The sequence below is a fragment of the Sebastes umbrosus genome, chromosome 23 (genome assembly GCF_015220745.1).
Source record: "Sebastes umbrosus isolate fSebUmb1 chromosome 23, fSebUmb1.pri, whole genome shotgun sequence".
Classification (NCBI taxonomy): domain Eukaryota; kingdom Metazoa; phylum Chordata; class Actinopteri; order Perciformes; family Sebastidae; genus Sebastes; species Sebastes umbrosus.
In genome coordinates this window covers 14,649,281-14,676,818 of record NC_051291.1, presented here as the reverse complement: position 1 = coordinate 14,676,818, position 27,538 = coordinate 14,649,281, and the positions used below count along the sequence as shown (strand labels likewise).

The 27,538-nt window shown below is 42.5% G+C and overlaps 1 protein-coding gene across 6 annotated transcripts in view; it reads right to left on the bottom strand.

Moving 5' to 3' along the window:
- Positions 1–10,542: 10,542 nt before the first annotated feature.
- chchd3a (coiled-coil-helix-coiled-coil-helix domain containing 3a) overlaps positions 10,543–27,538 on the bottom strand; it is a 92,794-nt gene continuing 75,798 nt past the window's right edge. For 2 of the 6 annotated variants that reach the window (XM_037760674.1, XM_037760676.1), the window contains 4 exons: positions 14,994–15,129; positions 14,775–14,815; positions 11,671–11,720; positions 10,543–11,220 (listed from right to left, as the gene is read on the bottom strand). In XM_037760674.1, coding sequence (XP_037616602.1) covers positions 11,708–11,720; positions 14,775–14,815; positions 14,994–15,129 — 190 coding nt within the window. In that variant the 3' untranslated portion in view covers positions 10,543–11,220; positions 11,671–11,707. The remainder of the gene's footprint in view (positions 11,221–11,670; positions 11,721–14,774; positions 14,816–14,993; positions 15,130–27,538) is intronic. The other 4 variants (XM_037760677.1, XM_037760678.1, XM_037760675.1 and 1 more) reach the window with 3 other exon arrangements.

The following is a 27,538-nucleotide window of genomic DNA, read 5'->3' as shown; positions in this document are numbered from 1 at the left end:
CGTTGTTGTGATATAAATGGGATAATGACCGGCTCGCCGCACATTATCCCTTACTTAGGATTGAAATGAATAGGAAAATAAAGCAAAGGTTGAAATAAACCTGTACTATTAAAGGTACAGTGTGTAGGATTGGGCGGCATCTAGTGGTGTGGTTGCAAATTGCAACCAACTGAGTACCCCTCCGCTCTCTCCTTCCTTTCCAAGACTGCGGTATAACCGGTGAGTGCAAAACCACGGTAACGGCATCCAGAGGCCGTCCTTACCATAATAACTTTAGGAGCAACGGAAGTCAGATGGCGGCTGGGGGTACAACGGTTTCACACTCCGTGGCTCACATTACCGCAGATTCCCAAGTGTCGGAGAACTAAACTAAACTAAACTAACAAAAACAATTCTTAGTTTCAGGTGATTGTACACAAATGAAAACATAATTATAAATATTATATCTCATTTCTTCTAACAGATCAACTGAAATGCTACACACTGGCCCTTTAAGGTCATTTGTTCTTCTTCAAGTTAAAGGAAAATATAAAAATATGAAAAAAGGAAAAAAAAAACATCACTTTGCTTTTCCAAATGACAAATAAAAAAAATCTATGTATATATATATATATAGCAACAGCTTATGTAAAGATGGGAGTTATATTTAGTTTGAGGACATGGGGGAACCCTAAGACCCATTCATGTATGATGCAGCCGGAGAGAAAATGTCACACCTCAGACTACCTGCCAAATTGGTTTGCACAGTGAGCCCAGACCCTATTTACCATCATATTAACAGATGTTAGTCTGAGGACATCACAGGGCTCAGTGGTTGGCACTGTCATCTCACAGCAGGAAGGTTCACAGATCAAATCTCGGCCCCGGACTCCTCTGTGTGTGTGGAGGATCTTTTGATTTCCTCTTTACAATTCAAAGTCATGCAGTCTCTGGCCTGGCTGTATCTATCTGGATGTAGAGCAGACACACGACAATCAATACAGCGCCAAAACTCAATGCCAAATTATGCTATTCCACGTCACGTAGATATATTGAACGTGTGTGTGTGTGCACTGCTGATGATGACTCCATGATGTCACCCGTGCCAATTTGACCCAATCACAGACATCAAATGGAGATAATCATGTTTGAGTGTGTGTCTGTGTTGTGAATGCCTCGAGGCACCTTACTCAACCGTTGGGGGACAACTGGCTCTCAAACACAAAGCATGCTCGAGTGTGTGTGTGTGTGTGTGTGTGTGTGTGTGTGTGTGTGTGTGTGTGTGTTTTAATGTGCAATATCTCTTGTTTGCCCTCCAGCGCTTTGCTTACAATGCGAGTGTGCACGTGCATGAGCTATAGTCGTATTATAAATAATAAATAACATTGTGTGTCTCACCTTCTGTCTGTTTTTGTGTGTGAACAGGTGCACAGGGGTGTGTGTGTGTTAGTGTTTAGCTTTCAACTGCTATGTGTTTATGTGCTAAAGCATCTCGCATGACAATAAAAAAAAGGCCACTATAAAGTGCAGTGTGTGTATAGGTCGCAAAAGGATACAATGAGAACACATTGTATATATATATAAATGGGCACCCGGTCACCCGAGTGTATTGGGCTTGTGGACAAAAATTAACAACATAAATGCTCCAGGCACCAGCTGCACATCACATCGCAAGGCAAGCCCCGGCACAAGTTGTAAGTGTAAAGTAATTTAAATCCTCTTCTGAAGGATGAGAAAACATTTTTTACAGCTGTGGGGATTAGTCTAAACTGGCTTCTCGCAGGTCACAGATGGATAGGCTTATGCGGGGCCATGTAACAGGTTTAGTAGCCACTGCCTCGTGGCATACTCGTATAACTCTGTAACATGTACTGTTGTAGGGAGTATCTAACCTTCTAACATATAGCTTCTGGACATGTTGGTTGGACCATTCAGTGTGTTTCAGCTGATGCATAGAAAACCTATTGTACAGGTGGAAGTGCTTTTCTTGCTTTTGGAATTATCTTTTACAAAAAGCACCAGGAATTATATCATAAAAAAACGGCATGGTCAGTTGGTCACTACCATATTGGTACTATACCATATGGGTTATAATACGTGACTACTTTACAATGCCACTGTTCTTTCATGGTACAGCAGTGCATGGTGGTGTACTGCTATTGTACTGTAGTGACCACAACAGACAATGGGCCCCTGGGCACAAATATGCAAACAACCCCACCACCTCTCCTACAGAGGAGCAAGACACACAGACTTTATAGTTGTTTAGCCTCTTTTTATTGTTGTTATGTGTCTTTTTGTAGCCATTTTGCATCTCTCCGTGGTTGTTTTGTGGTCATTTGTGTCTCTTTGTAGTTGCTTTGTGGCTTTGTGGTTGTTTTGAGTCTCTTTGGAGTTGTTTTTTGTCTCTTTGTGGTCATTTTGAGTCTCTTTGTAATTGTTTTGTGTCTCTTTGTAGTTATTCTGTTTATCTTTGTAGTTGTTTTGCATCTCTTTGTAGTTGATTTGCGCCTTTTTGCAGCTGTTTTGCATCTCTAAGCAGCTGTTTTGCATCTCTAAGCAGCTGTTTTGCATCTCATTGTGGTCATTTTGTCTGTCTTAGTAGTTGTTTTGTGTCTTTTTGTAATGGTTTTGCATCTTTGTATTTGTTTTGCGTCTCTTTGCAGCTGTTTTGCATCTCTTTGTGGTCATTTTGTCTGTCTTAGTAGTTGTTTTGTGTCTCTTTGTAGTCATTTAGTCTACTTTTGTTGTTGTTGTGTGTCTCTTTGTAGTCATTCTGCATCTGTAATTGTTTTGTCTCTGTGGTTGTTTTGCATCTCTTTGTGGTTGTTTTGTGGTCATTTAGTCTCTGCAGCTGTTTTGCATCTCTTTGTGGTCATTTGGCATTTCTTGGTGGTTGTTTTGTCTCTAGTTGTTTTGTGTATCTTTGTAATCATTTGGCATCTTTGTTTTGTGCCTCTTTGTGGTTGTTTTGTGGTCATTTTGAATCTCTTTGTGGGTCATTTTGTGTCTCTCTTTGCAGCTGTTTTGCATCTCTTTGTGGGTCATTTTGTGTCTCTTTGCAGCTGTTTTGCATCTCTTTGTGGTTGTTTTGTAGTCTTTTGGTGTCTCTCTGTAGTCATTTTATGTTTCTTTGTCATCATTTTGAGTCTTCTCCTGGTTGGTAGGCTACGTGTCTCTTTGAGTTACATTTTGTAGGTGAAGGCGGGGGGGACCACTGGGCCGGTGCCCGGTAGACAGTAATCCATCCATGGCCTCAGTACAGTAATATTAAATCAGGTGCTATGACACTGTAGCATCATGGAAAAACTAGCAATATACTGTAATCCAATACACTGAGCTGAATGAGTACTATTATGCTGCTGCACAATTCCCCTGAGGAAATAATACAATATTTAAACATGATTTATTAACTGTGCGGCTCAAACAGGAAAAACCCAAACAACTGGCTCGGGTTACTTTCTGTCGTTTAAAAGGCATCACAATATAAAAAATATACCAGAGGTAAAAAAAAAAAAAAAGCAAATCTTCCTCTGCGCAGTAAAAGTATGAAATGTCAAACAAAGTTTTTCTTGTCAGTGAGTTTTTTTTTTTTTTTTTTTCTCATTACCAAACTTCTCTTTTATTGTTTTTTCTTAATTCAGCCTTGCAGCAAGCCAGTTTTTTAGTCGTGCAGCCCAGAAAAGAGCGAGAGAAAGGTTTGTTATTGTCACTGTAAAGAACACAGACACACTTCAAACCTGCAATCTGTTACTTTTCCTCGTATTAAAACCACAGTAAAAGTCTTTGGAGCTTTTATTGTGCCTTTAGGAAGATATATCCCTTCAGTGGGAAAATATAATCGACTGACCAGGTAACATGAATTATGGTAAATGGACAGCACGAAGCTATCACAAACCATGGCTTCAAAGATGTTGTTTGATTGTATATTTCATTGTCCTGGGGTTTCTATTTGTCTGGTCATTGAGATTCCATTACCACCACAGCACAATGGCACTTCTTCCATTTGGCCTCATGAACGGTAATACTATACACAAGGAACCAAACTGTCAGCTTCCAGTGAACTTCTACATTAGCAAATAGCTTGCTTTAAGGTTTGTGGGTATGTGTGTGTGTGTGTGTGTGTTCATGGTCTACAAGGTCATCCTCCTCCCTCAGCGGTCCTACTGTCTCCTCAGCGCAGCAGCTCAGGGCCTCATTACTGCTCACTTTATCTCTGGAGGGAAACTGAGAGTCAAAGCCGAGCTCTCACTCACCGCCTCTGTCTACCTTCAGCCACACACACACACCACTACCACCACCATATACTGATGTCGAATCTTTTTATGATAGAGATCAACCACGTATTTGTTACAGTCTTTCCTTCTCTCCCTCTCCGTTCCTTCGCTATCACTTATTCAACAGAGAGGTCTTTAACTCGGTATAGCTTTGCCACGCCAGGACATGCGAGCCTGGGATTTATACATAATTGAAGCTCATTTAACGGACATAGTGTACTTGTTGTCCTCATAACAGAACTCGTACCAATTAAAAAAGGATGTTGCAGGGTCAAACTAACCTCTGGCAAAAGAGAAGCACTTAAACTTACTTAGTTTTTGTCATTGCCACATGTTCATATTTAGTTGCTGAGCTATTAGTACAACAGCCACTGTGTATAACCTATTACAGAGGGATAGATAGCTTCCTGTTTGCCTCCTTTTCTAATCTTCCATCCAAAAACTACTTCATGGTTATCCACTAAACTTTGTTCTGCTGACTTTTCGTCCATATAGGCTACCATAGTCGTACATAATTAAACAGGAAGCAGTGATCATTAGTTAATTTATATCGTATAGATAGTTCGACATTTTGTGGAAACATAAAGACTGGAAACAGGTGGAAACAACTAGCCTGACTATGTCCAAAGGTAACAAAATTTGCCTACAAGCCCCTCTACAGCTCACTAATTTACATGTTATATCTTGTTTGTTTAACTGGTACAAGTCGATTATGTGCCTATAACAGGCTTTCCAGCAAAAGTTCCTGGGACTTTTAGTCCCAGGAACTACTACTACTACTACTTTTTTAAGGAACTAAAGGGTTCCTTCAGCCCACTGTTGTCTGTGTTTCCACCGCGGTCTAGAGACCCGTGAATATTAGGCAAATTAGTCCGCTGATGTATGAAAAAGCAACATGACATGGGAGCATACAAAACACGTAAAGAAAATAAACGTTGAATTAAACTACGAGCATCTGTCTCCACAGTAAATCATCTGAAAAGTGTTTGGTGGTTATTTATTTGTGCTTTAGAATGTAACCGCCCATGAAACAATCAGAAAATAACTTCATCGCAATCTATTTGTCCATCTTCTACCGATTGCCTCCTCGCTTGCGCAATCTCTCTTTTTTTCTCTGTGTTTCTTTAAAATAAGCCGGGAAGCCAACAGCAGAGCCTAACTTTACTTTTAATGAAATCAAACTAAGAGAAATGTTTGATCAATCAGCGACGGTCATCCCTGCAAATTCCACCCCTAAAGTTCCTGTACTTTCAGAAAGTACCCCCCGACCAGGGTCTTTTTAGGAGGTAAAAAGTCCCTTGAAAATGTCCCCGGTCGGAACGCAATGAGTTCCTCAAAAGGTTCCTATAGTTCTGGGGGAAAGTTCCTGCGGTGGAAAAGGGGCTTTGGTGACTATTTGTTGGCCAGGAGCCGTAACTTCCTGAAGTCTTGTTGTCACTGTGAGGCTACCAGAGAAGATAGAAGGTACAGCCCTGGGCAAGAAATAGTCCACCTTTAAATGCAGATTTTGGTACCTTCAGACAGGGCCAGGCTAGCTGTTTACCCGTTTTCTGTCCTTATGCCAAGCTAGTTAAGATAACTGCTGGCTGTAGTTTCATGTACCGATATAAAAGTGGTATTTATCTACTCTCATATCTAATAAACATACTTCCCCAAATATCAAACTACTGCTTTAAGAAGTCCTTGTTCTTCATTCCAAGGTAGATCACTGCACTGCAGTAAACTGGCTTTGGCTCAATAACCACTAAAGTCTGATTCAGTCCAATGAGACTTCCTATGCCACCAAAGCAGCTCTCCCTCCAAAAAAGTCTTTGCATGACGAAAACTTCAGTCTGCCAAAAAAAAAAAAAAAAAAAAAAAAAAAAAGAGACAGGAAGGTAGCAGCACTTTCTAACACCGAGCCAACAACTCACTCCCCCAGCAGCAGCTGAAACTCTAGCTGGAATGAAACAGCTTTTTATGGCGCCAAGCAGACAGACACCAGAGAGAATGAGAGAAGAGGTGCAGACTAAAACAAAAAAAGTACAAATAAATAAGAGCAGGAGAGAATAGCGGAGGGGAGTGTGAGAGGGGGGGGAGAGACGGGGCTCCATAAATCGTCGCCCGGTGCAGGGCTGCAGGGAGGGCGAGCAGCCTGATGAATAGAGCCATCAGCCTAAGCAGAGGCTACAGAGCAGCCTGCCATCTGCCTGCCCATTACTAGAATGGAGTGTATGACGGTCGACTCTCATCTGCGGGCCCCACTGGCATCGCTGGCAACCGACAACGTTTCTTTGTGTGTGCGTACGTGTCTTCGCTCTTAGTCCAAACGACACGACGCGTCCTCGCCCAGACACGACCGCAACCGCGTTTCCCGTAGTGTCTTCTGTTGTGTTTTTAATTTGTGAGTGGGTGAATGCATTTGTCAAGAGCTTGTATCTATTTGAAGCATATTGTGTGAAACTGTGTGTGTGTGTGTGTGTGTGTGTGTGTGAAGGCGAGGGTGGCCCTCAGAGAAGAGTTACAGCAGCGTGGCAGACGCTTCACACCTCATTGGCAAGCAAGGAGAGCCAATCACCGCCAACAGATCCGCCCCTCAGGCTGCCGGCTTATTCCTCAGTATCCTTGATGAGTTTGAGAGAAAGAAAAGAAGTGGGGAAAAAAAGTAAGAAAGCAGAAGGAGAGCGAGACGGAACAAAAGAACAAGTAAATGCAAACACAAGAATGGGGATTGACTGCGTGGAGGGACACTAAAAAGGCACAAAGAGACGGCGCAGACGGAGGAGAGCCGGAGAGGGAGTGTGGGGAAAACTTTCAAGGGAAAAGCTATTTTTTTTCAGAGAAGGTCATTAAATCAAATGTGATTAGTCATCATGGTGGAGGATGTTGTCTTTTGTATTGGCAGAGCTGAGTGCATCTGCTTCTTTAGAGAACAGAGGCAAATGTAGGACTGAAATATCATAAAAGCATTGGAGCAAAATTGGAGCTAATCGCTTTATACAGTCCAATGCGGGGAACTGGTGTTGCTGGAAGTTTCGACTGTTCATACAGAGACAGATGGTACAGAATACTTAAGGAAACAGTGAAAGCCGTACTGACAGATGCTGATACATCATTGCAGATTCTCTCTTGGGACAAGGTGCAACACTTCCCCTCCTACGCTGTGTGCATGTCTGTGACTTCTCAGTATTTTTTTGTTAGACGGTGAGGAGACTCTCTCCTGGCGTCTGCCAAGTGTGTCAAATCAGTGGCTAATAACGAGACAGACCAGCGCTGGCCATCCAATCCAATGTCCTCCTACACGTCTACCAAACTGAAAGAGTGATCACGACTATTTGCATTGTTTTGAGCAACAGATGATCATGGAAAAAAGGAAAACATGTAGGCTTTGTAGTGAGTAAATGTGGAGTGCCGAGCAACCCACAAACTGTGGTAAAAAGATTTAGTATGTGCCAATACATAGTATGTCAAATGCAGTATGCCAAAAATACTAAGATGTCCTACTACATCCGGTTGCATTTTGCAATAGGCGCTAAAACGGCACTTTGAATACAGGTATATTCAGACAGACAGTATGAGGAAAACCATGTGTTTTTTCAACATTAAAGCATGTAAACATGTTCTAGTAGAAACCCCAACTACAACCTGAAAATGAGCATGATATGTCCTCTTTAAAAAAATCATAACTATGCTGTTGTCCACTTGTGTGTTGCAGCAGCAAGTTTATAATGTTATGTGAAAGGCAGGGTTGGTAAAGATATTAGACACATTTTTTGTTATTACAATTTAAATTATCATCACATTCTGAAAGCAAATCAATAGAACTAACAATAGCCATGTTCTTGTTTACGTTCATTATGATAATTTTGGGGGAGTGACTTTGGAGGGAGACCTGAAGCGGCTGGCTGTCAGCTGACTTGACGACCTTCTCGCTAGATTTAGCGACTTTTTTTGAACAAGTGCTGCCAGCTGCTTTCACTGGAAAAGAGTTGGCAACACTGGGCTGTGTTTTTCAGCTCCATCATTTTTAAAAAATCTAGTGTACTCTTGCTAGTTTCTCAAGATCGCCCACCCTGTCTTTAACTGTGTTATGTTAATGAGTACAATTTCAAGTAAAAAGTGGGACTGCAAGGAAAACATTTCCTTATTCTAAATGAAAAGATCACTTATTATTAGTTTCTCATTTTGATAGGAAAGAAAATATGTTTTAATACTGAGAGTGGATCGCTCAAGGAACATGCAAAACACGTTGAAAGAGGTCAGTTTTGATTAATAGATTTCCTGAAATTGGATTTGTGTTTTTCATCACAACCTGGGGTTTTTATTTCACCTGTCCAATCTATGAAAAACACTAAATGAAATTAGATTCACCTTCGCATGAAATACCTATTGTTACCTCCTGGCGCTGGGCCAAGGGCCTTGGAAGGAGGTATTGTTTTCACCGGCGTTGGTTTGTCTGTCTGTCCATCTGTCTGTCCCTCTGTCTGTCCCTCTGTTAGAAGGATTACTCCAAAAGTTGGCGATGGATTTGAATGAAATATTTTGGAGGGATTGAGTGTACTATTAGATTTTCGCCACACACCTTGGCGATCCGTATGCGCTTTCCAAGTGCCATTCTAGTTTCAAACGTTCCTCTCCTCTGCAGTCTCCACCGTCTCCACCACCCCGACCCCGCAGACGGCGACCTTCGGGACTCCTCAAGAACTCAATCTGAACACCGCCTGTGCAGCTCCACTTAAGTATTTAGGAGCAGCTCAGTGCTCAAGGACATCTCAGCAACACCTAGAAAAAAATATTTTTTTCCCCCATTCAGTTCACTCTGTTATTACAAACATTTACTCCTATATTTATACAAAAAAAAAAGCCTTGTATCAAAATCTCATTACTTCTACCACCTGATAAATGGAAGATTCTAACAGTAGCTATAAATTCCAGCTAATACAGCACTACATTATTTTCAAATTGCATTTTGCCCTTCCCTTATAAACCATTTCTCAGGAAATGCATCGAACTAAAGAAGCAAAAATGCTTCCTCTTTTGCGACCTCAGAAGGGTCAAGAGCACTCGAAACTCTCCAAGCTATTGTTGAGAGATGGAGTATTTTCATATAGAGGCTTTGCAACTTTAAAAAAAAAAAAAGGGTTGTTGAGGTCGTGGTGGAGGCCTGTAAAAGGAAAAGGTGAGCCCCATGTTTTGGATCTCATGATTCTCTAATCATCCTTTAATCATATTACAGGGGATATAATCTCATTACAGGCAGAATACACCGTTAAATCACTTATGTTGGCTCGGAGCTACCGGGTCAGATAGAGGAGCTTGTGTCAGAGTCAGGGGGAAAAAGAAGAAGCTTGGTCTGCTCTGTGGAGAAACACCTGCCATGAACTCCAATAGCTATTATCCCCAACCTTTAGAAAACCCCTCCAACCCACACACACTCTCTGTATAAAAGCAGTCAACCCCTCACCCCCTTCGAGACTCCAAAAGTCAAAAGCAAAAGGACAGCTGACTGACAGACAGAGGGGGGATTAGTCACAACGAATCATATGCTTGCACGCACACACACACACAGCCTGCCTCTCGCTCTGTATGTCCGTCACACACACACACACTTCCTTCTTCTGATGCAGAATTAAGATAACGTCTCTGCCGTCACCTGCCTCCACATCAAACCCAGACGGCGTCGCCCTCCGACGTCCACTCGCACTGTTATAAAATATGTGTGGCTGGCTGCATTGCTACCCCACCCACACGTACACACTGTCAAACCAAACACACACATATAGTGTCTGTCTATCCAGTTAAAGCCAACCCAGAGAGAGTCTGGCCGAGTGCAGACAGCGTAGAGAAGCCGTCTCCTCCAAGGCAACATTAGCCTGGGAGACTGAGCAGAGAAAGAAGAGAGAGAGAGAAAGAAGTCCATAAGTAAAAAAGGAAAGAGGGACAATGAGGGGGATAAAGAAGAGGTAGAGATGCCCCGCTCTGTCACTGAATAGCTAGAGCGCACACGACAGAGCTATATAAAGAAAGAAAAAGAGAAAGATAGATGATGAACTGGAACATCTGGGACGAATGTTTCCCCCAGTGCGTCAGTCCCCCTCTCCCTCTCTTGGGCACGCTCACTCCGTTTGGCAAAATGTCGTCGTGACAACACGAGGGCCGCGTATCCATCAAAGATGTACAACGCTCGCTGTAATTAGCATGAAATACACACAGGAGAGAGAGAGAGAGAGAGAGAGAGAGAGAGAGAGAGAGAGAGAAAGAGACGGAGCTCACCGCTGAATATTTATGGAGAAAAGTTCAACAACAGTTGCTGCATCGTTTCGTTCTTTTATTTTTCCTCTGATCAGAACATTGTCACAAGTGTCGGTCGGGATGAATACTCAACACGTACATTATTAACATAACACAAACTCACAACGAGCAGATGCAAAGAAGAAACATGTGTGTACAGGATAGTGCATTAGGAGCGGGAGAACACTGAATTATGGACCACAAAATAAGACTGACTTTTTAATAGTAAAAATAGACTTTTGTTTTTTGCCTAACAAGTGGTGAAGTGAGAGGTGAAGTGGTTTTGCTTTTCTTGTGATCGTTCCGGTTCATATTTACTGTCCTTCTTCTAGCGGGCCGAGCTCAGGGCATGCTGGGTCCCGTCAGTCCCTGCTGTTTCTCCAAATTGACGGACAGTGTCACCGCCTTCCTACATACTAGAGGAGAGATAGACAACAAGGGTAAAGGAGGTGGGGAAGGAGATCAAGGGGAAAACGTGTCTATTTCTCTATCAGGGTGCTGTGTTTCGGTGCCTCTAGTCTGGTCCGGTTCCACGGCGGGGTTTTGAGGGTGTGTGTCGTGGTGCTGACTCATTCCTCGCTTCCTCCACTCCGGTTTTGGTCTGTCTTGTCAGTCGGTCGATAATCAGTAATCCCACACAATAAACTCTCTTTCTTCCTCTCTCTTTCCTTTAACCCCCGGTCCTCAACTTGTTCTGCAGAAAAAGAAAAAAAACAGAAAAACAAAAAGTGCATCAGAAGAGACGGAGAAGGCGAATAAAATAAATTCTAAATAGACAAACAAACAGAAGAGAGAGATATTGTGTCCCACAGGAGAGATGAGGCAGAGAGAGAGAGAGGAAAGGCCTGGGAGTGCAATAAAAGGGGTGGAGGATGGAGTGAGTGTAAGAGGATGGAGTGAGTTGGAGAAGTAGAGAAAAAGACCCGAGGGCAGTGGATTCCATGTTAGCGATAAGTGCAACCACAAATCCCCAGCACCTCTCCCTGTCAATAACCATTTGAACTGCAGCTGATGCCACTGGATGAAAACTGCCGGAGAGGAGGAGAGTGGAAGACAGAAAAAGAAGGAGATGAAACAAGAGACACAAAGAAGGGAATTACGTAGACGTAAAGTAAGAAAGAAAAATATCTTCTTCCTCACTGACCAACTTAATAACGGTGGATGAGATGAGTCCGTGTCAGTTACATTTCATTTCTGCAGAAGAATCTAGGGTTTATTTTGTGTACTATTGATCTGCACATAAAATGATTATTGACACAGACAGTCTGACAACCCCTCTACTACACTGTCAAATCCAGGTTAGGACAAGAGGCAGACTTTGAAGAGATCACCTAAAGGATAATTCCAGTTTACTAGAACTTGGGCCTTGTTTTTTTGATGATTTCTATTGGTTGTAATAACATTGTGTCTGCTGAGATCTGGGAACGTGGCAACATCAGATCACCATGTTATGATGTCAGGCTGTTCTCATACACTGTTTCGTAGTTATACCTACCTAAAGTAATGAACTGCAATTTGTATCTATCCCACAAAATCAATTTCTATGTAATCCACGTAATTGTGAACCGGGAAGTATAAAGAGCAACAAACGCTGCGTAGGGAGGAGGTCGGGGTGGATAGGTGGGTTTAAAAACACCAGACTTGGTGTTCGTACCCCGCGTGAAACCAAAAGTCAACGTTGATTTATTTGTCACGTATCTTCCGTGCTTAAGTTACGCCACTTCCGAAGTTATTTCAATCCAAACTATGATCTTTTCCTAAACCTAACTAAGTAGTTTTGTTGCCTAAACCTAACCAAGTCGATCTTTTCCTAAACCTAACTAAGTAGTTTTGTTGCCTAAACCTAACCAAGTTGCATTTGTTGCCTAAACGGAAGTTTATTTTGAAAAGACTGGAGTGGAAATTAACACGTGCGTCACCTGTTGCTAGACATTCGTAGGAAAGCGCATGCAAAATGAGGAATAACTCAGCACAGATACAACTGTGCTGGTTGTTTACAACGGAGACTTTGGGTAATAATTTATTCTTCACATTTGTTTTCTCTTCCAGGTGAGTGTGGCTAACCTGGGGGGGGGGTTCTTTAAAGCCTCTATGGGTGTCTAACTGCTTGTGTTGCTTACTGCAATATCAAAGTGTTCTCAGATCTCGGTAATTAAACTTTGATGTAATTGGAGAGATGACCAAAACACATCTATGAAATCAAAAATATATTCTGAGACAAGATTTACTGACAAATTTAAATCATTAAAATAAACTTTATCATGAGCAACTTTGGTTGAAATGTCAATACTAAAAGATGCTGTTGGAGCAGCTATGTGAGCCAGCTCTCATTGCAAACAGAACACCCCCCTGAAACCGCAAACGGGGGATCTCGCTCGGCCCTTTGAGAGTAAAAAGGGAGACGGAAGGGTCAGTCTAAAAAATGAAGTGGAGAAGGAAAAGATAGGGGAGCACGAGGCGGTCATGCGTCGAGAATATGGAATGAGGCGGAGGCAAGCACTGGATGGAGAGATCGGCTTCCATGATAAACTCTTATTCATAGAGGGAGAGGGAGACTTTATCTGTCCTTCGACTGCCTCTTCCTCACTGTTTGCTATCTGGACCTGTTAAGTGCTGAATGCATTAGAAATGTGACGAGGGATGAAGGGATAGTGGATGGAGGGAGTGAAGGAGGGATGGTGGCGGGGGCGAAGAGGTCACAAAAGAGAGCGAAAGTGGGTCTAAATGTTATCGCCGACTGTGGCGATAAGGACGCTAATTATCAGCGACAAAAGGCCAGGCGGCTGACAACGCCTCTCTCTCTCGGCTGACTCCAGTCGAGGGGTCAATGTTGTAAAAGTGAGATTTGGGGGGGATTTGGGTTTTTATCCCCGGCGAGATGGAATCTTGGACATCTTCCCCATCTATTCCCCGTTAAGATTTGAAGGGGAAGGACGAAGAAGGGGAAAACTGTTTGAAAACCGTATGCTATCAAGTGTCTTTGACGGAAAGGGGACGAGGAGATGAGAGACGTTTTCTGACCTCCAGAGGTCAAAGTCACGTCCTCTGACATTCGCTCTCCGTGCAGCTTCCTGCTCGGCTCTGATAAAGCTGTGTAAACACCCTAATCACAAAGCTGCATCAGCTCATATCAATCCTACTTCATTCCTCCCCCCTCCTTCCCCGATTTTGTCGGCTGTGTAATTCTGCATATTATTCCTTTAAAGCCTTATCACAGAACTGTGTGTTTTGTTTTTTTTTTCTTTTTGCACCTAATGACTTTAAAAAGCAAGTCTTACACAGATAAGCGCAAGACGAACAGGAATGTGCTGTGATTGCCGCGGGGTGATAAACACAAGCGGATTAACATATCGTCTCAGGCTCGCTTCCAAACAATTTACAAGATCATAACAGCATCCGGACTGTGAACGCACCCTTGCTGAATCTTGACGAGGCTACAGGTAGCTGTCTTAAACGCACGCACACACACACAAACACATATCCGCACAATGAATAAAACATAGTGCAATTTACATGATGTATAGCTTAAAAATCTGCCTGCATCTGACTTTTAGATCTAATACCTACGACGGGAGCGAGCGAGAGGCACAAAACTCACTTTTCCTCATTTCCGGGAAAACAATGCAATTGTAAAAAAAGAAGAAAAAACAATCTAATAGAAAAGCTCTATGAATGTAAATTGAGCCTTTTGGGGCCAAGTGATGTTACATATTTCAAAGTGAGGGAGGGGTGGTGGGAATCAAGTTAAAATCAACCTGAGAGACATCACTATTACCATACAGTGTGTGACCGTGGGAGACAGAGGGCGGAAAAACATTTGCACTTGGCAATGAAAGGAGAGAGCACGGGGAGGACGACGCTATCCAACTAGCGGTCTTATTACATTAAAACACACACAGAGACAGTCGGGGGAACGCCTGTGTCAGCAGGTATTATGGAAATAGACCGTAAGGTTTAAACCGGCTATTTAGAGTGAGCTTTATTCAGGCGCCAGTAGCCTGCTGGAAATTATATTCTCCTGTCTAAAAGCAAGGAGCCAGCACATGTAAATGGATGCTAGTGTGTATGTGTGTGTGTGTGCATTACATTAATTCATTTAGACATGTAAAAAGGGAATGGCTGTAGCTACCATACACACATCTACGACGTATTCTAACACACACACACACACACACGGGGCTACTTTGTAACACACACATCGATTCGACTGAAAGCTACACCACGGGATTAGGAGGCGCTACGACTTACATATCATCTGTCCATGAGGGTGCATGCGCGTACTTGTTATTCTTTTCAGAGAGGGGGGAAAAAACAAAACATATTTTCCTCACGTGCACACTGTGAAGTGCTCGTTCGTTTCACTTAACAAGCATGCAAAACACATAAACATGACATGCATATGCAAAAAGTTGCTAGTGTATCAAATGATGTTCAAAACGAGATGTGAGAAACGATAAAAGATGATACCTGTTTGGCGTTGTTGACACACTGCAGGTAGAGGGTCGCTATGTTGGAGCAGTTGAGGGTTTTTCCGACGTTCTCCTTGTAGCACGCGAGGATCTGGCCCTGAAGGTCTGCGCACACGGGGTACGCCTCATACCGCCTGCGGGGGGGTGAGAAGGGGGAGAGAAATTGTGTGAAAACAGGGGAAATATGGTGTTGAAATTGAGGGCAGGGTGGAGCAAAAAGTGTGATGGGATGAGAGTTAAGGGGAAGGATAAAAGCGTAAAAAAGGACAGTGTGAGTGAGAGTCAAAGGTGGACAGCAAATGAATGGAAAATGTGTAATGATGGGCGATGGAGAGATTGACAGAATGAGTATGAGCTATAGAAATCAAGAACAAGAGAGGAGGAAACAGACATGGTTGGTTTGGAGAATGAACATATCAATCGATGTTAATCTCGTAACAAATACTATGATGTTCATAAACAACCACTTTTTCCACGACTAAGACGGGACGACAACGAGATGGCACTGACGGTATCAAACATGCAATATCGTTGACAAAAAAGACAAGACTAAAAGGTAGTTTTAAAAAATAGAAACGTTACCAAAATCTCTCTTTATTTTAGTCCCTTCTCAGTCATTCTGTGGCTCTCTCAAAACACGCAGTCGCACGCTGCGTTGGAGGCGCTCAGTCTAGTCTCTTGTGTCCTGACAACTGTGCTGCTATAGTGCATAAAGTTGCGGTTTGCGGGTCACTATTGAGCAAAGTCAGGAGGACTCAGGAGTAACTGCAAAGGTGAATTCTTAATCATTCAACCTGTGTTGTTGATAATGATGATAAGATAAAATCTCATGTGAAATAACTTTGGCCAAATTGAAAACATTATTGGTTTGGCTAGACTAGATTGACTGAAATAGTCAATATCATTTGGTGACAATTGACACAGGACTGAGATAACATTAAAAAATAGCTGACAAAATTAAGATACTGTATATACTATATACTCTACTTACTATTTTACTTTTCTACTAACGGTTTTACACCTATGTATGTATATATATACATATATATACAGACGTAGGCAAAGTTGTTGGTAACGTTCCGTTAAAGAGAGAAAAACCCACAATGGTCACTGAAATAACTTGAAACTGACAAAAGTAATAATAAATAAAAATTTACTGAAAATTAACTAATGAAAATCAGCTGTTGCTTTTGAATTGTGGTTCAACAGAATCATTTTAAAAAACAAACTAATGAAACTGGCCTAGACAAAAATGATGGTAGCCCTAGAAAAGATGTAAAATAATGTGACCATAGGGACATGTTAAACTAAGGTGTGTCCTGTAATTAGCATCACAGGTGTCTTCAAACTTGTAATCAGTCAGTCTGCCTATTTAAAGGGTGAAAAGTAGTCACTGTGCTGTTTGGTGTCATGGTGTGTACCACACTGAACATGGACCACAGAAAGCTAAGGAGAGAGTTGTCTCAGGAGATCAGAAAGAACATTATAGACCTTCATGTTAAAGGTAAAGGCTATAAGACCATCTCCAAGCAGCTTGACGTTCCTGTGACTACAGCTGCACATATTATTCAGAAGTTTAAGGTCCATGGGACTGTAGCCAACCTCCCTGGACGTGGCCGCAAGAGGAAAATTGATGACATATTGAAGAGACGGATAATACGAATGGTAACCAAAGAGCCCAGAACAACTTCCAAAGAGATTAGAGGTGAACTCCAAGGTCAAGGTACATCAGTGTCAGATCGCACCATCCGTCACTGTTTGAGCCAAAGTGGACTTAATGGAAGACAACCGAGGAGGACACCAAATCATAAAAAAGCGAGACTGGAATTTTCCAAAATGCATATTGACAAGCCACAAAGCTTCTGGGAGAATGTCCTTTGGACAGATGAGACAAAACTGGAGCTTTTTGGCAAGTCACATCAGCTCTATGTTCACAGACGAAGAGATGAAGCATCCAAAGAAAAGAACACTGTACCTAATGTGAAACATGGAGGAGGCTCGGTTATGTTATGGGGCTGCTTTGTTGCATCTGGCACAGGGTGTCTTGAATCTGTGCAGGGTGCAATGAAATCTCAAGACTATCAAGGCATTCTGGAGCGAAATGTGCTGCCCAGTGTCAGAAAGCTTGGTCTCAGTTGCAGGTCATGGGTCCTCAAACAGGATAATGACCCAAAACACAGCTAAAAACACCCAAGAATGGCTAAGAACAAAACATTGGACTATTCTGAAGTGGCCTTCTATGAGCCCTGATCTAAATCCTATTGAACATCTGTGGAAGGAGCTGAAACATGCTGTCTGGAGAAGGCACCCTTCAAACCTGAGACAGCTGGAGCAGTTTGCTCACGAGGAGTGGGCCAACATACCTATCGACAGGTGCAGAAGTCTCATTGAGAGTTACAGAAATCACTTGATTGCAGTGATTGCCTCAAAAGGTTGTGCAACAAAATATTAAGTTAATGTTACCATCATTTTTGTCTAGGCCAGTTTCATTAGTTTGTTTTTTTAAATGATTCTGCTGAACCATAATTCAAAAACAATATCTGATTTTCATTAGTTAATTTTCAGTGAATTTTTATTTATTATTACTTTTGTCAGTTTCAAGTTATTTCAGTGACCATTGTGGGTTTTTCTCTCTTTAACGGAATGTTACCAACAACTTTGCCTACGTCTGTATATGTATATATATATATACATGTTTATATTACTTCTCATCATGCATATACATACCACATACTGTTTACATTCAGCTTATACATTTGAAATACTGTTATTTTAACTTGCACTATTTTTTGTTTTATGTCTTTGAGTCTCATTTTACTATTACTTTTTTATACATATATTGTTGACGGGTACCTGAGAGCCAAGATTGTCATTGCCAATGACTGCTTGCTGTAATTGTTATGCATATGACGAATAAACAAACTTGAAACTGGAGATAAACATTTTTTGGCTAAAAGACTAATAACTAAAAGCTGACTAAAACGTTTTGAGTTGTCGTCGACTAAAACTGTGAAGGATAAAAGTGACTAAAATGGGAGTAAAACTAATAAGCGTTTTCGTCTTAACACTAATACTAAATCTAAAACATCTGCCAAAATTAACACTGATATCAATGGTCATTCAGAGAGCCGATGCATTGCTAGAGCCCACTGAGTCCACAGTGTGTCTACACAACCTGCCTTTTCTGTTGCTACTGTCATTCCAGTCCAAAAACACCTGAAGCAAGAATCAACATTATTGTATTTGCTGGAAAGAAAGTCAAAGGTCAAATCCAGCCTCCGCAGCCATGCTGTGGCGAACATGCTGGTGTGCGTATCGACAGAGAGGTCAGAGGGTTTTCTAAAAAACGGACAATAAAGAGGTGTCAAATAAAGCCTCCAACAACGGCTCCATCCCCCTGAACGGGGAGATTCATCAGCGCTGTGGGACTGCACGGAAGAGAAGCTAACTCGGCAAATCAATGTGCAGTGCCGAGTAAACAAGAAAAGAGCACTGGTTTAATCTAGACAAGCAATAAGGCTCGGTTGTTACAATCTGATGATGATAATGGTGATGAGGTTGAAATTACCGGCAAGCTAAGTACGCCTTCCTTTAAATTAGTCCCTGCTCTTATGTCTCGAAAAATGCTTTAAAAAGGCCTCACGGAAAAGAGTATTGATCACACTACTGTGCAGTAGTGAATCCATCCATTGATTGCGAACGGCTCCCTGAAAGAGTCAACCATTTACAAACTGTGTAGCCGTCACCTTGGAGTGGTCTAAATGGCAAATTCAATCTTTTAGCATCCGTGAGGAGGTTGTTGTTGTAGCCTGTGAATGCTAATATGTCTGGTTATAGGCTACACATCACTGGCCTAGCACGCCCAAGTCTGTCCTTGAGGTCTGCTCCAGCTTTAGTGCTGCTGTCTTTCGCTGGTATGATCCAGATGCTAGCACACTTCTAATGGTAGATGCTACGCTAAACAGTGCATTTAAATGGGACTCTTATGTTAGATGTACGCAAGAGTCGGATGCTTTTAGCTGATCTAAGTAGTGGGATGTACCAGCAGCGCCGGTACCCTGCCCACTGCTTAACTGCTTTTTCACACACCCCATAAAAATCCATAATGGCGACACATGTGCATGCTAGGACCATTATGCTAATGGCGGTGTCATCGTTTTGTTCACACCAGTGCTCAGGACACTCCATCTGCCTCACTAAATGGCTTGCAAGGGGTGTGAAAGAGAAAGGGGATTCTGCCCGTCAGCAACTCCCGAGATCTCAGAGGAATACTGGGGGGGGGGGGGGGGGGGGGGGGGGGGTAGAGCCCCTGGAGTCAGAATCAGATGTTTGATTTGCCCCCTGGAGTGAGACATTACCCCCCCGCGTTGGATACAAAGCAGGGGATTGGTCGCATATGGGTCATTACCCAGGGTGCAATGCAGCAGGAAGCTGGTGCAGTGTGTGCAATGTGTACATATGTGCATCACCACATGGTCGCATTTGTTAAGGGAGGCCGGGGAAAATCCATAGTTCTTGTAAGTGCAGGTCAGTGACAATTTGTGACAACATTGAGAGGCGCTGCACACCTTCAACAGTAATGTGATTAAATCAATGCACTTCACCATCAGAGACATCGCTCAGAGGCCGTAACACATCTAATGCTAGTGAGGAATACTTGAAAGAATAAAAATAGTCAATTTGGACACACGTTTCTTCGCTTTCTGGTCTAGTTAGATGAAAAGATCGATATCATTCTAATGTCTGTATGGTAAATATGAAGTTCCATTCAGGGAACCGTTAGCTTAGCTTGGCCAAAGCACAACACATACAACGTGTTAATTGGTGAGCTTAAAGCCGTCGATATTAGATTCATTTAGATATACTTTCTGTTAACTATGTTACGCATGGCGCTGCATCGCGTATCCTGTGTCCGTTTGGAGCGTTGGTTGTGTACGAAATCAGATATTAACGTGATACCTATGTGACGCGAACACGTGGTTAAAACGCAAAATTTGCACAATTTTGTGGGTTCTTATGAATGCTTGTAAACCCCTACGGAACATTCATGTGGGAGAAAAAATATTCAAACAGACCCCGATTTTAGCGGATTTCCACCTGCGGAATATTATGTTTGACCAATGATATCCTTTGTTCCAACTGATTGCTGTCATTCTGCATAATAAGTAGCCATGTGCTTATATTTATTGCACGGAGAGTGTGTATTTTCGGAGCAATGGGTGTTTGTTTTCAGGGCTGTCGAACAAATGGACCAATGGTCCAATTAGACATTTTTTGGAATATTGGTGTTTCGGAATAACAATGGGGCCACCCCCTTCTCAACACCAAATAATGTACGACAAACACTACTACCTCAACAACCAAATAAAGGACAATAAATGGCTTGACATCGCCCAGCAGCTGGGATACAATAAAGATGGTAATGTAGTTGATATGCACTTGCTAACGTAATGTTGGTCATGGAACAAGGCTAGTCATAACAGCTAGCGTTAACATCAAATTTGGGGTCCAATTAGTTTATTTATTGTGTAGTTACCCTTAGACATTCTGGTGTTTTTGTTGTGTGGATTGGACACGGGCACTATTGAGAAAGAAACTCATTTCCTCATTGATTAAAATGGAACACATTCCCACACCACGTTTTTGCATTGCACTGGTGAGAAACTCCTTTTACAGGTGCTGGAAGGCCGATTTTGTCAACCTTTCGACAGAGCCATATATAATCAAACTGGTTACACTTCTATATTTACTGCACAGACATGATGAGTGGTATCAATCTTCTCATCTAACTCTCTGCAAGGAAGTGAACAAGCATATTTCCCCAAAAAGTGGAACCCATTCCTTTAAATTTTGCTTGATTTCCACGCTAGGTCTTATCACTTTGAGCGCAGACTGGAACATTATGCTTTTGGGCGTGTGGAGACAGTTCTGCATTTTGTGAATCCATTGGGGAGAAATTCAGTCATTTGCTAGGAGGCATGACAAGGCCATTGCTCTGCGTCAGGGTATTGAACGATGACAGCGGCGCTCGCAGAAATCGCTGCCATCCTATTCCTATGGATCCTGGCGCTCATTTATTACACCGCCTATGGGCATCTACAGGGACGAGAGGAGCCACATACACCCACTAATTACTTTCTTAAGCGTTCGCGTTAATACCAGGTGCATCCTGCTGATACAAACCACAGTGTTTATCACCAGTAATGGCCTCTGAGAGAGAGAGAGAAAGGAGGACGGAGGGAGGAAGGGAGGGAGAGAAAGAGGATGAGGATAGAAATGAAGAGCCTTTCTTGATGAGGAGCTAGACAGTGGTACTTCTATTTTTGCTTGCTCTCGGGTTCTCTCTGTGGGGAGGAAGGGGCTGAGACAGTGGTCGAGTTTATCAGGGAGACAATAACACTGTCACACACACTCTGTGGCGGCACACTACATCCTCTATCATCTATCATTAAGATTAACATTAAGTTCCTGCAGCCAACCACAACCACAGAGCTGCTAAGGAAAGACTACACCCTTCCCTCCTCCTCAGTTTTAAATTAGGGGCCCTCATGTCATTTACTATAGTCTGACTGCTGTAGTGCTACGCAGCACGGTGAGCAGATGCAAAAAACGCACTCAAGTCAGTTATTGGCCTCAGGTATTCACCAAATTCTTTCAGGCTAGTTATGGAAATACACTCACGTTATTGTACTCTGTTTTAGGCGAGCTTGGGGGTATTTTGATCCTTGTATTTAATTACAATGCGCGCCAACAATACCTCCCTACAAAGCTACATCAAATAGCACAAAGTAACAAGACAAACGTTAGGTTTTTAATGTTTAAATTCAGAGCAGGATAGATCCAAGAATCCGGAGTAGAAGTGGAAACACTAGATTCTTCCACTGTGGGAATCATAGGGTATAATTATAAATATAGTCAAAAAACAACAATGAATCATACAGTTCCCATGTAACCTGAGCAGTAAGGCATTCATAAACAGCGAGACTGTATCGCATTCCCAAAGCAAAACCTCTTCTTTTTTTAGCTATGTTCAAATGATTTACAGGAAATGAAAAAGAAGGCCGGAGGCATTTTGACATGCTTTGTTTCAGCCCTGGTTTGGTCTGAATGTAGAATTTGGGGTTTTGGTTAACACGTTGTGATGTATTTGGGTCGGTTATCGGTAGAAGAGGACACAGTGCTCTTTGTATTGGCCAGTGGTTCCCAAACTCTTTCGCTTCTGACCCCTTTTTATGATTACCTTCAAGGCAGCTGGATTCTTGCGATGCCTACGAGGTCATGGGAGAATCTCGGGATCACATTTCACACGAGAAATCCATCTTGTCGGGCTTCAAGTAATGCGTTTGCGTCCGGCAAGCTATGGCATGGACCAATCAGCATCCCACGAGGAGCTACTGGCAGCTAGATACTAGCTAGATGCTGCAATAGCATCAGCTATATCAGAACTGGAGAGTATTTCTTCATTGAAAGAAGAGTACGGCTCTGAAGGTGATGTTTTTTGGCTCTTCTCCTGACTGGCTTCGGCAAGAGTTTGATTGACAGATGGTTCATCCAATCACCTGCTACTTTTTTTTGCCTGCCATTTTCTAAACAGTTTCTAATGACGGCTTCTCAGAAGGATCTGTGTGACAAACCATCTGGCGTGTCAGGTTATTTTTATGAAGCGATGTCTACTTATCAAAAGGGTGCGTGACCGTGAAGCGATTTTCCTTCTCAGACTGTTTAATTGAGTTATGTTTAGAGGCTTGAGGATGTTAAACTATACTGAATTTAACTGAGAAAAAGTCTGCAAAACAGGACTCTGTTGCAGCAGAATTTAGTTTTACTGACCCCGTGGATTAATCTTGTGACCCAATATAGGGCCTAAGCCCTCGTGGTGACACTGCTGCTCTCGTATAAATTATTCTACAGGTTACAGAAGCAGCCATAGCTAATAACACCCTCTCTTTCACCATCTCTACCTTCCCTTTATTCCCTCCCTCAACCCCCAGAGGTTCACAGGATATTTAATAAAACTGCATGTGGTGGGCGACACTGAAACAAATAGAGACATCTAGTCAGATACAGCTGGTTATTATTTGCACTGTATGTGTGTATGTGTATGCGCTGCACCCCTGTAGCCCCAGAGACAGTAAATCTAAACAGTCATATAGGGGTCTCGCCTCATGCCATCAGTAGTAAAGGTCTCTATAACAACACCTTATCCACCCCACCCCCGCCACATATACACACACACACACAGTAAGCAAATCCCTATTGCTCTGATCAACTGATAGGAATGAAATGGCGGAGTACGGTTGGTTTAGATATCTACATTACAGTTTCTCTGCTCCGTGTCATAAATCACAAAGAGACGAAAAGAGGCAATAAAAAAAGAACAGAGAGGAGGGGGACAGATATGACAGAGAGGGGATGGCTCTCCATAGAGAGATGAAGTCCTGCCCCTTCGAGTGGACCACTGTGGGACCTTATTTCGGGGAAAAAAAGTCTTGATTTACCACAATTCAAACGGGATCAAAAAATGATTCGTCTCTCGTCGTTAACTAACGTACATATTTCTTTCCCAATATAAGGTCCCATGGGGGACACCGGAAGTGGAGGGACTTCACCTCTCCATAGCGATAACTGAGACAGAGATGGACGATGTGTGTTTGTGAGAAAGAGGGTAGTAAAGAAAGCATAGAGAAGAGGAGGAGGGAGAAGCAGAGAGAAAACCCTCCACAAAACACCTCTGAAGCTCACTTCCTTTGTAAAGTTTTCTTTTAGGAGAAGAGCAGAGAAAAGGAGGTTGAGAGGAGGGGCAGAACTGATATGAGAGGCTGAATGTGTCCCATTTAACATGTAATAAGGCAGAACAGATTACCTACGTGCTCACTCCCACTGTCTCCCTCCTCAAGGTGTCCCTATATCATTTAATACAATCCTTTCTTTCAAGCCCCCCCGCTGCACCAGTCAGCACATTTCCATGGAGGGGACGCGTCCCGATAGGTTTTATGGCTACGGCTACATTCCTTTAAAGAACATATTGACCGCGAGCTGGGGGACGCATTGAGATCGATGTTGGGATTTTCATACAATATGCATGTGTTATGCCAATAGACTGAGCGAGGGACAGAGTCAGTGCATTTTTCAAACTAACATATATTGACCATGACTACCATCTGCTGCGACAATGTAATGCTATAGTGCACTAAAATGACATTCATAGATCTCTCTTAAGGGTACAACATGCTTCGATAGTTGAACCGAGTGTGAAACACATCTGGAAAACGTGTACATTCATCCGTCATAATTTGAGATGCATTATAACTCAGAACAAAGACACACAGGAGTGCCCAGAGGGACACGCAGGCGTACAGACAAACAGACATTGTCCATTCCCTGGATAGAAACTGTCCCCTGCAAAAGGAATTATTGATTGCACAAACCGGCTCCAGAGGATTGTTGTAAAACTTTTCCCTCCAACTGTAAGAGCTCATACTAACACACTAACATGGCAAGCAGTGGATGAGCAATAATAAATATGTAATAGCAACAACCAGCAACAAAAAAAAATCAACACAAGATAAATAAAAGTGTGTTTCCATCATTGATGGGGAGGAGAATGTGTGTTTGTCTACACACAAAGGCTGGAGGTTATTTGAAAAACTTTCTATACTAGTGCTGAAACAATACTAGAGACTTGCTAGGCAACAGCTTGGGTCCATGTTTACTTCCTGTGAGCTTATCTCATTCACAAACGGTGCCTTCAAATGAAACTCGTGAGCTTGTGTTTACAACATGGGAAGTCATGTACACAATGTGCTTGGTTGCCTCCGCCATTTCTGACAACGTCATCAAACATGTCACAAGTCGTGAACTCGAGCTTTCACAAACTTTCCACTTACGTGGTCATAAATACCACAAGAGGTGGGTGTTCATGTGGACTCTTCTTGTGAACACGATAAACACGACCCCATTTGAAGGCACCAATACACTACAACAGGAAATATACTGGGAAACATTTAGAATGCTTGTGATTATAACTGTGAAATGGTCTATAAGGTTTGGTACCAATATTCGCTTGACAGTTCACCAACTTCACGTGAATCTGAAGATGTTTTTGAATGAAATGTTTTTCACCCCTTCGCTCACGTAGAATGGAAGTGAATGGGAGGCACATGTTAATTATATGTATGTGTGACCATGCCTTTACTTTACAGTTTCCTCAGTTTCTACAGTTTGGTGGTTTCTTTACACCAAACTGCTCCTGATGATCATTTAACAAAACAATCTGAAATGTTAAATATATCATAACCAGCTAGAACTTTTCCTACATCAAACACAGTCTCTAAAACTGGCAACTTGATCAAATTTGTTCTCAGAATAAGTTAAGAAGATTACCAGTCTGAGATATTTGACACCAGCTTTTGGTACATGACAGTCTTTGATCCTTGAAGTTGTGAACACATTTTGTTTGGTACCAAATGAAAAAGTGTCTCTACTTTCTCCACACTCCATGAGCTTTTGTCAAAGACGAAGGCATCAAAATGAATTTTGCACACAAATTGTTGCAGTGGATTCTGGGAAGTTGCTGATTTACTGTTTTCAAATGGATCTTTTGCCAAGCAAACCTATTCAAGAAGAAGTCATTTGGTGAGCCATCATATGAATTTACTAATGGACTTCTCATTTTATTATGATTAAAAAGCACTTGACAAAAAGCCATTTTCTGGTCTGATTTGGTTAGATTTCACACAAGATGCCAGTATTTATCTCCTTTATCTCTAACTTGTTCTTTCGCCCACACACATACACAACACGTCACCTACTGTAGCTCCATCGACAGTATGGATTACCCTCGCCTGCCACCAGATTGAGTTCCCGATCACCACCGTCTCTATTTATCATCATTTGGGTCCACTTAGGGGTTAATAGGGTTAAGGGGCGGGTGGCGGTTCCCCCTTAAAAAGCCCTCATGTTCTCTCTAGTTAAGGCAGGCGTCAGTACCGAGGGGGGCAAATAAATACAAATGATCCAGTTAAGGAGAAAAATGACACACATTTCGCTCACGCTGCTTTTTAAAAGCAGACCTGAGTGACCCCCTGCAGTGAAATCCATCAGCATGGATAAGAGATTGAATGAGAGAGAGAGGGGAAGGGACAGAAAGAGAGAGAATCAAGGAAAGCGTGAGGGATAAAAGACCGCCAAAGAACGGAGAGTGTGTGAGGGAGGCAAAAAGCAGACCGTAACAAAGAGGGAACGAGTGAGAAGAGATTTAAATTAAGACAGAAAACACTGTTTGTAAGTGAGCAAAGAGGGAGACAAAGACGGATGAGCGGGTGAGAGGAAAAATACAAGGAGCGCATGTCCTTTCTGACCCCTCTTCATACACTCGAACAAGGCGACTGGTCTCTGGTCTCAAAGCAGAAGATATTTGAGATGTTTCGCAAACACATGCTACCGATTCAGGGATCCGTATTTTGTGAGAGACACCTTGAAATTACAAGGTTCATCCAAAACGGAGAGCGGCGTTTCTTTGTGGTTGGTGAATATGCGGCGCAGAATTTTCTGCATATCCAAGAAACGCTGCATGTCACTTCTTTTCTGTTCCATCATTCATGTCACTGTGCTGATATGAAAAAGCCCCAAAGAATACAGAAAAGCAATAAAAGCTGTGAGTGGGCTTCCCAACCATTTCCAAAGTCCCTAAATCAGCCACTAAAAGGTGTGTGTGTGCATTGTGGGTGTGTGTGTGTGTGTGTGTGTGTGCTACCCACGCAGGTGCCCAGAATCGTGCTTTTTACAGCCGGCACGGCGAAGCTCTTAAGGCCCGAAAGAAGAGCTTTTAAAGCAGTTATTGACTTCTGTCTCCTCAGCTGACCACCATCTTGTCCCTGCACCCGGGTTGCCATAGCGACGGGATTGCGTTTCACCCTCACCTGACAGAGGGGTCAAAGAAGCGCTGCTCAGTCTGTCCTGCTACGCCAACGACTACTTCAGAGAAAAACCCCTCTACCACTACGAGTGAAGTACTTTACAATAACTTCCCTGCTAAATGAATACCTGGCATTTTTTAGTCATTAAAAGTGCCGCAATTACACATCAATAAATCATTACTTCATTAATTTGGGGACAACAGTATGATTATTTTAAACAAACAGGAGCACTGCCAAGAAAACGGAGAGCCTCGACACCTTATTTACATTTTGTAGCAGCGGGGTGGATTTAGCAGGAAACCTGCTGGATTTCCTCCAACGTATTTATCCTCTTCAGTAATGTGAAAGATAAAACAAATGCACAACGCAATAGTCCTGCAATGCTTTGATGCAGGGCTATGTGTTGGATTGCATTAGGTTGCACGGGATTTCCTGATTTTGTGTCCACAACCTCCGTGACAAGAAGGTAATGGTTTGTAGAAAATTAAGGAGATTTGGTCTTAAGGAACTTTTAACTGGTTATAAAGCTGTTATCAATTTCATTAATAGGCAACACCGACACCACATTGCTGGAGGCCCAGGCCGTATTGCTGGGCCCGCTGAAGGGAAGGGAGGCACGGGAGAA